At 33.8% G+C, this 15,307-nt stretch overlaps 2 protein-coding genes across 2 annotated transcripts; both read right to left on the bottom strand.

The window, feature by feature from the left end:
* Positions 1 to 450: 450 nt before the first annotated feature.
* On the bottom strand, positions 451 to 1,716 carry LOC124899053 (craniofacial development protein 2-like). The gene is made up of 2 exons (XM_047413344.1): positions 1,590 to 1,716; positions 451 to 962 (listed from the first exon to the last, which is right to left on the bottom strand). Exons 1-2 carry the CDS (start codon positions 1,714 to 1,716, stop codon positions 451 to 453), a joined length of 639 nt encoding a protein of 212 aa, XP_047269300.1.
* Positions 1,717 to 7,207: 5,491 nt separating this feature from the next.
* LOC107862834 (nerylneryl diphosphate synthase CPT2, chloroplastic-like) lies at positions 7,208 to 14,592 on the bottom strand. Its single transcript, XM_047413343.1, is given in 6 exon segments — positions 7,208 to 7,465; positions 7,467 to 7,690; positions 7,938 to 7,948; positions 8,271 to 8,619; positions 8,744 to 8,801; positions 14,149 to 14,592. Coding segments are annotated over 6 exon segments (1,344 nt in total).
* Between the last annotated feature and the right edge of the window lie 715 nt (positions 14,593 to 15,307).

The following is a 15,307-nucleotide window of genomic DNA, read 5'->3' as shown; positions in this document are numbered from 1 at the left end:
CTCTCTCTTAGCTACCTTATACGCCTCCTTATTCGTCTGTCTTTCATTCTCATCCTTGCTCGTAACCAACTTAGCATACGCCACCTTCTTATATTCCACTTTTCTTTTAACCTCTTGATTCCACCACTAGTCTCCCCGATGTTTGCCAGATTGACCTCTCGAGACACCCAACTCCTCTTTAGCGGTCTCCCTAATACAACTAGCAGTCATTTCACACATACTATCCGCACCTCCTCTACTCTCCCAAGCCCCCCTACTCTTCAACTTCTCCTCTATTTCAGAAGCACTAGCCAAAGTCAAGCTACCCCACTTAATCCTGGGCTGAGCCTCCACGCTTCTCTTCTTTTTGCCCTTATTGATAACCAAATCCATCACCAACACCTATGCTGAGTTGAAAGATTCTCGCTAGGTATGACTTTACAGTTTTTACAAAGCGCTCTATCCCCTTTCCTAAGAAGCAAAAAGTCTATGAGTCTTGGCCATTGAACTACAAAACATAATAAGGTGTTCCTCCTTCTTCGGAAAGTTTGAATTTGCTATCCACAACCCAAAAGCCCCAGAAAAATCCAAAAGAGCAGATTCGCCTTCATTCCGCTCCTTTAAACCAAAACCGCCATGCACATCCTCAAAACCTCTTGGCAAAGATCTAATATGCCCATTGAAATCCCCTTCCACGAGAAGATTTTTATTGCTCAGGATGCTCCTCACTACCTCATCTAAAACCTCCCAAAACTCCTTCTTCTCCTTCTCTTCTAAACCTACTTGTGGGGCATAGACACTAATAACGTTCACCGTAGACCCTCCAATGACCAACTTAATAGACATCAACTTATCACTAACTCTCTTTACCTCAACTACCTGCTCCCCAAGTTTTTCATCTACTAAGATACCTACCCCATTTCTATGTCTTACACTACCCGAGTACCATAACTTATAACCATCCACATCTCTCGCCTTAGTGCCTACCCATTTAGTTTCCTGGACACACACTATACTAACCTTCCTCTTTCAAAGAATCTTCACCAGCTCTATAGACTTACGCTACAAAGTTCCTATGTTCCAAGATCCAACTCGCAACCTAAAAGCTTTCTTATCCCACATAACCTTACTACCCCTTGCTCCTAACCCAAAACTCGTCCCCAACCTAGCCTCCACCTCCCAACCCCGATTCCGACCTATGACATAACCCTAGTCTATCATTGCCAATTCCACCCACTACACAAATAGGAGAAAAAAATGGAAAGAAAAAAAAAGACAGATAACAGAGGAGGATAAAGATAAGGCTAAAAGGACAAACTGGTTATAATAAAATCAGTCAAGGAGTTAGGATCTGTTGCCCGAACACCGACAACAACCAATATATACTACCAAACTAAATATATATTCTAGTTTCTCAGGTAACAATAATCAAAACTACTAAAACAACTAGAAGCAAAAAAACGCAAATAGTATTAACAGGTAAAACACTATTAAGAATTACCAAAATCATCAAGTCGTCACCCCCAATCCAGATAGGCAGCCAAGACACTCAGAAAAAGGAATCAAGACAAAAATATTATATCCAACTGGAAAAGATGGAGCAAGTGTACCTGATCGATTGAGTCCATTTACTTGATAGAGTCGCTGGATTTCGGCAATCTGTGGTTGAAATTGGTCGCCGAAATAGTGTTGCTGTCGCCGGAATAGTATTGATGTCACCGAAATAGTGTTTGTCATCCCCGGATTCTATACTTGTGGTACTTGAGATGGATTTTAAAAATCCATCAAGAATTCTATTCCTCTTTGATATTAACTGGCTGGAGCGATGAGGAGGGGAAGAAGCGGCGGGTGGCTGTTCGATGGATTTCGCCAGTAGAGCAGCAGAAACTATTTCATGGCGCTCTGGGGGGAGACAACGGCAACATCGGGGGTTTTGACGATGGTTGGCGTTGCTGTTGCCGTCGTTGGGGGCGCTGGAGACGGGGAGGGTAGCATGACTTCGGTTGGCTCGGGGATGGGGGCTGGTTGTTCGCCGGAAAGCGATGAGGAGGAGGGAGTTAGAGGTAGCGGTGAGTTGGTTCACCGCTGTTAATGGCGGTGGCGGCGTAGTGGTGGTCGGTTTTGCAACTGTGGTTGGTGAAAGTTGACGGCTGGTCCCGGCGGCGAGAGGGTTTTGAGAGAGAAGCGGGCTTGTGGCTCCGTCCGTCGGCAACCGGAGAGGACAGTGTGAGGGAGGGAGAGAGAGAACGTTGAGAGAGAATGCAGTGTTTGAAATGAATCAGGCATGCAAACACCCTACAACTACTACTAGTGCATTTATTATAAATTTCAGTCCAATCAAATACTCGACTATCAATATATCTAGTGGTAATAAAGTTGTATTATTTAGGGTATATCAAAGGAAGCCTTTATTTTGCTTCTACGTATATGCACGTGTATATGATGTTGAGCTTGATTTCGATACAGTATAATGAGTTTGTCCATACTACAATTAGAAAAAAGATAATTATGTGTCTGAATCATTTCAGTCATCTCGACCTTATATTATAGGTGTTTTTGGTATGACGAAAAATGTTTTCTGGAAAATATTTTCCTATTTTTCCTTGTTTGGTTGTAATATAATTTTGGAAAAATATTTTCCGAAGAAACTCATTTCCTCCACTTGAAAGAAAATGACTTCCCTCATGGGTCAAGGAAAGTCATTTTCTAGAAAATATCGAGATGTGACTTATGCGAACTTGGAACCAAAATAAACTAAAATATGAATAAAGTGACCAAAATAGGTTAAATGTAATAACTTATTACGTTTTATTCCTTTTTTTTAACGGTTTAATAGCAAAAGTGTACAATAAAAAAGTTTTAGTAAAACATAGTATTAATTTACTACGTTTTACAAAACCTTTTTATAAGACGTACTTCCTCCGTTTAAAAAAGAATGACCTAATTTGACTTGACACGGAGTTTAAGAAAATAAAAAAGACCTTTGAATCTTGTGGTGTTAAATTAAAAATATGTCAAATGTACCAAATATACCCTTCAATCTTGTGGTCTTAAACATACTATGTGGAAAGTTAAAATTTAAAAGTTGCTAAAAAGGGAAAGATGCCATTCTTTTTTAAACGGACTAAAAAGGAAGATAGATCATTCTTTTTGAAACGTAGGGAGTAATAGTTTATTACGTTTTACAAAAAAATTTGTAAAACATAATAAACTATTAAGTTTACATGATTTTACTTTAAGAAGTGATGTGATAGTACACTGAGTTTTTTAAATTTTTTTTTTATAAATTATAACATTATAACTTTTTAAACTTTTATAAATTAAAATTTTTTATTACAATTTATAAATTATACTAACTTTTTATTACGTTTTTTACCAAATTTTTTTTAAAGTTATTTCTTCGTTTTGTCAAATCAAGTACCACCCAACTTACTCTTTTTGATTTTTCCTTTCATAAATCGTATTAAGAAGTTACTTTTAAATAAATAAAATAATAACAAATATGTAATTATAAATTTATTTTATTAATACGAAATAATTTTTTTTTTTTATTTTCTAGATTTGGTTAGATGAATGTATAATTGTTGATGTCACATCTCATACAAACGGACCGAATGATTAAAAATGTGTAGTTAAATATTATGTTTTAGAAAATATATTATATTTTTAATTAGAGGGCCACACGCTCATGTAAAGTTAAAATTTAGGTAGAAAAAAAATACATTTTCTAAAAAATATTTTTTCTATTCACCAACTAAACACCATAAATATTTTTTGAAAAATACTTTCCACTCAACAACTAAACATAAAAAAATAAGTAAAACACCAACTTATTTTCTATGAAACATTTTCTAGAAAAAACTTTTCATGAAAAATATTTTCCAACATACCAAACACACCCTATCTCTATAATTTAGCTCGAGAAAGGAATCATATTGCTAATTTATTTCCATTTTGAGTCGAATTAGTTTTCCTCAATTATGTTAAAGGTTGGACTTCTAGAAAAATAATTACCGGCAGCTAATAGACTAGGAGTCATTTGATAGAGTGTGATAAAAAAATTAATGCATGCATTAGATCTATGCATTGCCAATACTTTTTTTGATATACTTTTTCAATTTATGTATATCATTAGCTATACACTATTATGTATAATGCTATGCATAACTAATACCGCTATTTTTTAATGTATTAATAATATAAAACTTTCAACACATGTATTATCTTATTAAAAAATTAATTTACCCCTCAGGTTTTTTGCAATTTCTCTTCCGTTCTTGTTTCTCGTCTATACTGTATTCACTGGACAATCTGAAAACTCAAAATTATTGCAAGGTATCACATGGTCTCTTCTGTTCCATTCACCGGAAAATCTAAGAACTCAAAATTGTTGCAAGTATTACATGGTCTCTTCCGTTCCGTTCTTGTTTTCGGTGAAAATTTCATTCAGTTCTTGTTTTTCTTTTTTTTCGACGAAAAATTCGCCGATTTCGTTGTCAGGATTTTGGTTTAGACGAAGCGAACATTAGGGTAAAATGCTAACTCACATTTCACTAAAAATCTGATAGAAAATGTTACCTCTTTCATGTAAATGAAGATGAAATGTAAAAGAAGAGTGTAGAATGCTAAATAAAAGGTGTTTTAGTAAATTAACATAATTTGATAAAAATTATATTTTACATTTTATTTTTAATACATCAAAAGAAATATTGCGTGCATAACTAATACTGACATATCTAATACACGTATTACTAATACAAACATTATCAATACATTCTATTCAGCATTATTCTTATACACTCTACAAAAACGATCCCTTACTGTCATTTCCTACGGTTTGTTATAATTGTCAAGTGTCTACTTAGCCTACTACCCACTTATTACGCTTCTACACTGTAAATGCCTCTTATTTAGTTCGCTTTTTCATTTGCACTTTCTATTATTTTAACATATTACTATCCCTATGATTATCTTTTACAGTTTTATGCACTGCTTCTTACTTTTATTTTTTAAAAAACTGTACTACGCCATATGGTGGCATCTCCCTTTTATATCAAAGGAAAAGCAACTAGACAAAGAAGTATATTACAATTGAAAAACAACTAGACAAAGAAGTATATTACAATTGGGGTTGGCAAACGGGCAGATTGGATTGGATTGGATTTGGATAAATTAAATATGAATTGACCAAAAATGGTTTGAATTGCAATCCGTCCATATAAATATGGGTAAATATGGATTTGATCAAATATGAATTGGGTAAAAATAGTTTCAATCCACTTTAACTCCTAAAGTCAAAAACATAAAATTTTTATATCATATTAACTTGATTTTTTTTCCGTTTGTTTTTTCTTTTATTTTTTTTCTCTTTCTCTCTTCTATATTTAAACTCTAATTTTATTTTTTTATTTTTTCATTTCTTTTTCTCTCTCTCTTCTATTTCTACCCATTGCTTCTCTTTTTTTTTTTTTTTTTCCTTTTTAATCTCCTTTTTTTCTATTTTTTATTTTGTTTTGTTTTTACTTTTTTCTTTTTTTCGTTATATTTTATGTTTTATATATATTTTTTTTATTTTCGAAGAACATGGTTAATCGAGTACAAATTATGGATGATGACTGAAATATCATAATCACTTAGTATATTTGCATTTACCATCATTTTTTTTCTTTTTCCTTTTCTCCTTTTTCATTATTTTTTTCTTTTTGATTTTTTTTGTATTTTTTTTCTTCAATTCTTTCTTTACGCTTTTTCTCTCTCTTCTATTTCTAACTTCCACCTCTCTTTCTTCTCTTTTTCTTCTATTTTGATTCTTTTTCTATTTTTGATTTTTTTTTTATGATAATGAAAATACCCTAAGCGCATATTGATTTATATTCGCCCAACATTTATAATTTTTGTAAGTACACTCAAGTGGACTCCACCTAATGGACAGATACAGAGATAGTACCAAATATCTTTAGCAGTCGCAAGAAGTAAATAAATCAAGGTTTCTACGTACTTCTTGCCTTACCTGAGCCTAAACTCTTCATTTCGGGCCTTACTTCTGCTCTAACGAGAACTCTAAGATGAGGGAGTTAGAAGTCGGATTTGAAGCTGAACTTTCCCATAAATCAAGGGTTATGTGGATCCTCTGCCATATACGAAATGGAATAAAGATGAACCAAGCTACTTAATGCAATTATATTTGCATTTCTTTTTTAGACTTCAAACTTGTATTTGTATTTTATAGTTTGCACCGTCATATATATTTTATATAATTCGCACTGATATTTTAAAAGGACTATTTTGTATTTGTAATTTATCTTTTACTGCACATTGTATTTGTATTTGTAGTTTTATTTTGCTTGTATTTGTATTTATATTCTATTTTTATTGATGAACTTGTATTTTTAAAGATCTATTTTATATTTGTATTTTTAAATTGACCATATATTATATTTGTATTTATAATTATATTTGTTTGTATTTATAAAAAAAGAAAAAAAATGACAAAAATGACGATCATGACTCCACAAAAGAGTTTCATGTACAAGAAAGATTTGTATCTTTCTAATGAATAAAGTAGCTATTTATTGCAATTTATTTATTTTCTTTAAGAAAAAAAAAAACTAACTCAAATGGAGTGGCTAAAAGATGCACGAAAAAAGGATATATACCAGGGAATGTTTGTAGGGATGCGGATTGGTCGGTTCGGTTCGATTTTATGTATTATTAATTTAATTTATCAGTTTTTAATTTGTAAACATACGAAACTGATATATAATTGAACCAATAAGATATTCATTATCGCCTTTCAGTTAATCGATTTTGGTCTTTATCGATTCGATTTTCTATTTAACCGACAAGAAAATACTCCCCTAATTATTTTTCTTTACTTTCTCTTATTTTTATTTATTTTACACTATCTTCATGTAGAAAGTCTACACAAATTATAAGAACTAAGACAATAACTATAAAATAAAAAAGAATAAGGTACGTATTATTTAAAATCTAAAATCATCATTATATAGTACGAATAAAAACATAATTTTAATATAATCTTATCGGGTTATCAGTTTAACCATTATCTAAAATCTTAAAATCCAAAATCAAACCGATAGACCAACAAAAAATTTTACAAAGTCGTTAAAAAATTGTTAACCCTATAACCCGGTAACAATAAACCAATAACATTTTTATCAATTTGATTTATTGGTTGAATCGATTTTCGCACACCCCTAAATATTTGTCAATATGTGTGTCCACCAAAGCGTCTATGCCTCTGCTGAAAATTATGTATTGCCTCCTTAAGTTCTTTTTCACCAAAGTCTGGAAATAATATCTTGGTAAAATAGAATTCAGAATAAGCCAATTGCCACAGCAAAAAGTTACTAAATCTTTGTTCACCTCCTGTTCTTATGAGTAAATCAGGATTTGGAATACTTAGACACTTGCTTTCAAGTTCTTGATCAAATAAATTCTCATTGATGTCCTCTAGATGTAAAAAAACCATTCATTACTTTACTAGCAATACTTTTAGTTGCTTGAATTATGTCATAATATCCTCCATAGTTTAGTGCAATCACAAGATGAAGTCCTTTGTTGTCCTTTGTGATCTCTTCTGTAGATGCTATGCATTTTTGTAAACTAATAGGAAGGTTGGATTTACAACCAATAACAGACACTCTTACTCCATACCTATTGATAAAAGACAATGAAAAAATAATCACAACTTCATGATCACATGGTTGCTTATTCATTTCTCTTAATGCTAAAAAAGGATTAGGATTTTTCATCTCTGGCTTTAAAATACTTCTGCATGGTTTAAACAGATTATTTTCACCAAAAATACTTTCTTTTTCTTTTAAAAAATAAAACACTTTTCAAAAAAACTGCTTGGCAAAACATGGTACTCCTAATTTTTAATTTTAATTATGAATTCGAATGTAAAATCTTTAATCTTTTGAAATAAAATTTACATAATTGAAGACTATATATAATATGAATAACAATGCTAACAATTTCAAAATTTTTTAAAACATAAAAAAATTGCAGCCTAGGAATAACTCATCTGACTCCCTCAAAACCAAAATACTGGTCCATATAAATTGGGACAGAAAGCAAATGCATGCAGCCTTAAACACGCGTACCTTGGACAACCATCACCGCCACCATCAACATACCAAGTGCATCCCACCAAATATTGAAAAACCTTAAAACTATCTTAGCTTGTAGGTATAAAGAGACTTTTCCAATAGACCCTCACCCCCCTCGCCCCGCTCCCCTAAAAAAAGGACAGTCCAAAGCAATACAGAAAAACACGTACCGTGGACCGTTTCCAATTTTCAGTAGAGAAAGCAAAAGCAGTGATAACTTGTATTCCTAATTTAGAAGAAACATCACAAATCTCCTTTAATTTTGGTGTAATAAGTTTGTGACCTTCATGTACTGGTAAGCCCTTAGCCTTTGCCCATCTCCTATTACCATCCATTATAATAGCAATATTTTTAGGCATAAGTTCTCGATGGAGTTGGAGTTCATCATTATCATCATCATCATAGTGAAGATTTTGAGTTTGTAAGCTGAGTGAGCTTGAAATTTTGCTTAATTCACGAGCAGACCCTGTAAGAGATGGATTCAGGATCTGAAAATTACGAGTTCCTGCAGTAATTTTGAATTAATTTATAATGTTTATTCATGAGTTCACTATGAGAAAATGAAAATTTTAATATGTATACTAAATATTGAAACGGAGAAAATACTAAATTAATTGCTATAAGTTAACCTTTGAATTCACCGATGGACACTGATGATGATTTCCTACATTGAAGACCCAAAGAGATCTTAGATGGGATGAGGTGATGGGATATCCCATAAAGAAGAGCTCATAATTGTTTACTGAACTTTAGTTCATATGGTGAAGTGAAACAAGGGAGGTAGTGTTTAAATAGTGTTAAACATGTTGCACCAATTCAATTTTATAATCCTACAATTATAGGGGTGTGATGATAGTCCATATCTGTTGACTCTTGATCAAAGTTCTCAAGTTTGAATCTTGAATATCGATATGAAGAATTTTTTAATATTGTTGAAGGCCTAATTAAATAAATAAAGTATACTTTATCTAATTCCTTAATTTTTTTTAGTGAGATGATCGTTGTTTCAAACTGTTACGATCCAAAATCTCATTAGGCCTTGAGGACATCAACCATTTCCGTAGGCACACGCCGTTCAATAATTAATCGTTTTACAGTTTTTGTAATGCGAAAATAATATAAAATTAAGCAATTAAATTTTAGTCTTAATTAATCAAACAACCGAAGACCTGGTGAGTGGTGACACCATTACAAGAGCATCTATGAACACAAAACAAATCTAAAAATGCTAAAACTATTGTCTAGAAGGAAATAAGATGTAAAAATATATATATAAAAAAAAAAAGTAACTAGAATCTAGTGCTGTCAATGAAAAAGCAGCTTACCCTGAACTCCAATAGCAAAAATTTGAAGATCATTATATTGTATGAAATAATTCTTAGCAAAATTATTTCTTTTTTTTTTTTTTTTTCAAATCCAAATAGCCCATCTTACTTAGAATAGATCGTCGATTTATCATTAGATAAAGGAGGTAAAATCCTCATTTTTATAATTTACAATAAGTGGTTAAAATTATTTTCTCAATATGAGTATCTTATATCGATAAAATATTTATTTTGAAACCACTTCTATATTAACATAGTGGTAGAAAGAGTACCATGCTGCGTCTAGACATCAAACGGTTAGTTTTAACCATGTTAATAGTTCCACATTATTGGTTAATAGAGAATCAAAATCGATTTACCAATGAATCGTGAAATGCTATGGTTTCAAAAACTTGAAGATCATTATATTGTATTTCATATTGATTTGGTATTGAGTTGTTGAGATAGTTGTGGTATTGTTTTGATCTTGAGGGATCGTAGTTGATTTTTGCATTGAGTTTTTTAAATTAAGATAGACATATAGCAATATGAGTATCAATTACGACCTCATTTACTCAAATAGATTATGTATTTGATCAGATTGGGGCCGTTCAGAGGTTTTAAGAATGGGTAAGGCCGTTATTTGACTTTAATTTTCAGATTTTGTTTAAGCTTAGTTGAGGCTTTTTTTTTTTTTTTTTTTTAACTCTTTATGATATGTTAGTGTTTTGTTTGACTTAATAAAAAGTAAATAAGTAATGAGGATCCTTTATATATATGAGATGACAAAAAATTATGCGGGCATCGGTGTCTTGATATGAGAAAAATGAGATTTTCTTCCCAATTTGATGAACATTGTGATTATGTGAGCTTGATTTTCAATTGTAGTATTGCTTAGATGCTTGTGTTGCTCACTAGATATTGTTAAAGTGAATTAGAGCTGAAATCTTACATATGAAATGTTTATTTGATTATTCTTTCACTGTCTGTTAACTGGCGGACCCAGAATTTTCGTTGAGGGGTTTAAAAGTGTCCACAGGAACCAACCAAAAGAGGCTCAACCTCTACTACATATAAAGAAAATAATTGTCACACCTCTTTTTTACAACTCCAAAAGAATTGATTTTAAGTTCAAAAGGATTTTATTATTAAAGTGACAAAAAATGAAAATTGTGTTTCGAAAAGGATTATTTACATTTAAACTCAGAGTCGCCACTTGGCATAATTTGGTGAGCCAAGTCACCTTTAGGAATCCTTTTTCAAAACTGTTTTTGACTCTTTTAAACTGATCCGCGAATAGAGATTCCATTTTTTAGTAGGGTCCTGAACGAAAGTAAAATTCCATTTTTCAGGAGGATCCTGAACAAAAGTAAAATCCCCATTTTTCAGGAGGTTCCTGAACAGAAAGTAAAATCCCATTTTTCAGGAGGTTCCTGAACAGGAAGTAAAGTTCCATTTTTCAGGAGGGTCCTGGACAGAAAGTAAAGTCCTATTTTTCAGGAGGGTCCTGAGCAGAAAGTAAAGTCCCATTTTTCAGGAGGGTCCCGAACAGAAAGTAAAGTCGCATTTTTCAGGAGGGTCCCGAACAGAAAGTAAAGTCCCATTTTTCAAGAGGGTCTTGAACATAAAGTAAAGTCCCATTTTTCAGGAGGGTCCTAAACATAAAGTAAAATCCCATTTTTCAAGAGGATCCTGAACATAAAGTAAAATCCCATTTTTCAGGAGGGTCTTGAACAGAAAGTAAAATCCCATTTTTCAGGAGGGTCCTGAACAAAAGTAAAGTCCCATTTTTCAGGAGAGTCCTGAACAGAAAGTAAAATCCTATTTTCCAGGAGGGTCCTGAATAGAAAGTGAAGTCCCATTTTTCAGGAGGGAGTTGAACAGAAAGTAAAATCCCATTTTTCAGGAGGGTCCTGAACAGAAAGTAAATTCTCATTTTTCAGAAGGGTCCTGAACGAAAGTAAAGTCCTCATGGATGTGTTTTTCCAATGGTAGCTGCATTAAGTGAAGTGAATTTGCCCCTGTTTCAACAAAGAAAATTTGTCAGTTAAAAACTTAGTGATGGCTTGCAACACTTGGCTTTCCAGGCATCTGCTCTAGCAGTTGTTTCTTTCATCTTTATTTCAAATTGCTGACACTTGCCCCTGTCTTATCGAATAATTGATCCAGACCAGATCGGGGAAACGCCTTTGACTCAAATACCGAGCTTCTATTTTACCATGCCACTGAGATGCACCTTTTGACATTTGATACTCCCATGAATCTAGCAACCTATCAGTTGATAGACTACCTTTTCCTTGCTTCGAATTATGATCATGTTTCTCTCATGTGCTGTCTCAACTTTTCCTCACACAATTAGGAAGACTGGTAGCAAGTTTTGAAATTCTTTCTCGCTTGTTTTGACACAGAATAGACTCAAATATGTAAAGAAATGATGGTAACTTTTCTTTTGATAAAAGACACAAAAGAACAAAATATAGATGAGTAAATGAAAGAAAAAGGGCAATGTCCCTCTTTTTAATAAAAAAAACTTATCTGAATATGGCAACCAACTCCAATGACTATGACATGCATTTTTGTATTAAGCTGCCTGATCTTCTTATCCAAACTTCCAATTTGTTGTTGAATTCGTGCCATTGCCGCTGAGTTGGTTCTTCAAACCCATTGGACTCACATCTCATTCAAATTGACAATATTTTAAAAGATTTTTGCCAACAAACTTCTTTTTTTTTTTTAACTTTTCTCTTGAACTCGCCATCGCCTTATAGTGCCTATGAGGGTTTTCACTAATAAGACTCTCTCATTTTTATTTCTCTCAACTCCCCATCACCTTATGGTGCCCGTGAGGGTTTTCACCAGTAAGACTCTCTCATTTTTATTTCTCTCGATTCACTGTCGCTTTACGGTGCCCGCGAGGGTTTTCACCAATAAGTCTCTCTCATTTTTATATCTTTCCAGATTTTTTATGCTGAGGAAGACAAGTAGTACCTCATAATGTATCATCATATCCATTGCATGCTTAGCCTTATAATTATCAAAAATTTATTTGAAGGACTTTCTTTGGTTGTAACTTGGCTTTTTGGATAAGGTTTGAAAGAAAAGGATGGATGGGGGCTCAAATGACACATGAAGTTGGGGTGGGACTTACAACTTTTGGAATCGACTCAAACAACACATTAACTCATGCCCAAGTTTTTATTGACTGGGCAACTCTAAAATCTCTATTTGGTTCGACCGAGCCCTGAATAGGACAGCCTACGTATCTCACTCCCAAGAGAGGAGAATCAGGTCGCACGTAGTTCTATCAGCTTGTTCTTTGTTTTGATTTGATTTTTTTTCTTCTCTTTTTTTTTTGTTTTTGAACTCTTTCTTTTATTTTTATTTTCCTGACATTTTTCTTTGACTCTATTTTGATTCCAAAAAAGGGATATGAAAGAAAAATAAAACTAAGCTCAAATGGGTCAACAAAGGATGACACAATGTTTGGATAGAAGAATAAAATGCCTTCATCATATCAATCTTCAAAAATGCAAATACTAAACATGCAATAAAATCAACAAAGGATAAAATATCATACATAATATCTTTTGACCGCATCAGCATTGATAGCCATTTATGCCATTTTGCCTTCAATATCTATTAAATATAAGGCTCCATTGGGCAACACTTTCTTTATAATGAAAGGACCTTGCCAGTTTGGGGAGAACTTGCCTTTCGCTTCAACCTGGTGAGGAAAGATACGCTTCAATACCAATTGACCAACTTTAAAATATCTGGGTTGTACCTTTTTGTTATACGCTCGAGCCATTCTCTTCTGATACAATTGGCCATAACATACCGACGTTAGCCTTTTTTCCTCAGTCAAACTCAATTGTTCCAGTCGGGTTTTGACCCACTCATCATCATCAATCTCTGCTTCCACAAAGACTCAAAGAGAGAAAATTTCAACTTCTGCAGGGATGACTGTTTCTGTCCCATACACCTATAAATATGGAGTTGCCCCTGTTGAAGTGCGAACAGTAGTGCGATAACCTAGCAATGCAAACAACAACTTCTCATGCCATTGTCTAGACCCTTGTACCATATTTTGCAGTATCTTCTTGATATTCTTATTGGTGTCTTCCACAGCGCCATTAGCCTTTGGATGATATGGAGTGGAATTTCGATGTGCTATTTTAAACTGTTGACACACTTCTTGCATCAAATGACTATTGAGATTGGCAACATTATCTGTAATAATCATCTTAGGAATTCCAAACCTACAAATGATGTTGGCATGAACAAAATCTACTACCGCTTTCTTTGTCACTAACTTAAAAGTTACTGCTTCTACCCACTTTGTGAAGTAATCAATGGCCACCAAAATAAATCTATGCCCATTCGATGCTTTTGGCTCAATCGGTCTAATCATTCCATCCCCCAAGCTACAAACGACCACAGAGCAGCCATTACGTGCAACTCAGTAGGAGGAGAATGTATTAGATCACCGTGTACCTGACATTGATGACATTTCCGAACAAAACAAATAGAATCCCACTACATAGTAAGTCAATAATAACCTGCTCGAAGTATCTTCTTTGACAAAATATAACCGTTCTATGCAGACCATATACTTCGGAGTGTATTTCAACCATGATCGTCGAGGCTTCTTTTGCATCCACATACCTCAAAAGTCCCAGATCTGGGGTTCTCTTGTATAATATTCCCCCACTTAAGAAAAGTCTTCTAGCCAAACGCCAAATAGTCCTTTTTTGATCACTGGTGGCATGTGCTGGGTATTCTCGTAACTGAATGTATCGCTTGATATCAAAGAACCAAGGTTCACCATCGAGTTCTTTTTCAACTGCATTACAATAAGCATGTTGATCACAACTCTGTATATGCACTAGATCAATATAGGCCTTGTCAGGATGTTGGAGCATTGAAGCTAAAGTGGCTAAGGCATCAGCAATCTCATTGTGAATTCTTAGAATATGCCTAAACTTTACTGACACAAACCGTTGACATAGATCTTGCAAGTATTGCCGATATGGCATGAGCTTTAAATCTCGCGTCTCCCATTCACCTTGAATCTGATGGACGAGTAAATCTGAACCCCCCAAAACTAATAGTTCCTGGACTCCCATATCAACAGCTAGCCTCAAACCCAAAATGCAAGCTTCATATTCTGCCATGTTATTGGTACAATAAAATCAAAGTTGCGCTGTTATTGAGAAATATTGCCCTAATTCAGAGATAAGAACTGCACCTATTCCGACTCTTTTCATGTTGATATATCCATCGAAGAACAACTTCCAACCTAGATCAGCTTCTATAACGACTTCATCGACACACAACACTTCTTCATCAGGAAAATATGTCTTTAATCGCTCGTACTCTTCATCGATGGGATTCTTAGCAAGATGATTTGCCAAGGCTTGGGCTTTTATGGCGGTTCGAGTCACATATACAATGTCGAACTTGGTAAGCAATATTTGCCACTTTGCCAATCGACCCGTTGGCATAGGCTTCTGAAATATATACTTCAGAGGATCTATGCGGGAGATGAGATAAGTAGTATAGGATGAAAGATAATGCTTCAACTTCTGTGCTACCCAAGTCAGGGCACTACATGTCCTTTCAAGAAGTGTGTACTTGGCTTCATATATTGTGAACTTCTTGATAAGGTAATAAATATCTTGCTCCCTTTTGCCTGTGATATCATGCTGACCTAAGACACAAACGAAGGAATTGTCCATGACTGATAAATATAAGATCAAAGGCCTACCAGGCTCCGGTGGTACCAGCATGAGCGAATTTGACAGATATCTTTTGATTTTATCAAATGCTTCCTGGCATTATTCAGTCCACTCAACCGCAACACTCTTCTTCAACAACTTGAAAAGGGGC

Source organism: Capsicum annuum, chromosome 1 (assembly GCF_002878395.1).
Source record: "Capsicum annuum cultivar UCD-10X-F1 chromosome 1, UCD10Xv1.1, whole genome shotgun sequence".
NCBI lineage: Eukaryota > Viridiplantae > Streptophyta > Magnoliopsida > Solanales > Solanaceae > Capsicum > Capsicum annuum.
The sequence above is the reverse complement of the archived record's forward strand: the minus strand, read 5'-3'. Positions and strand labels throughout refer to the sequence as shown.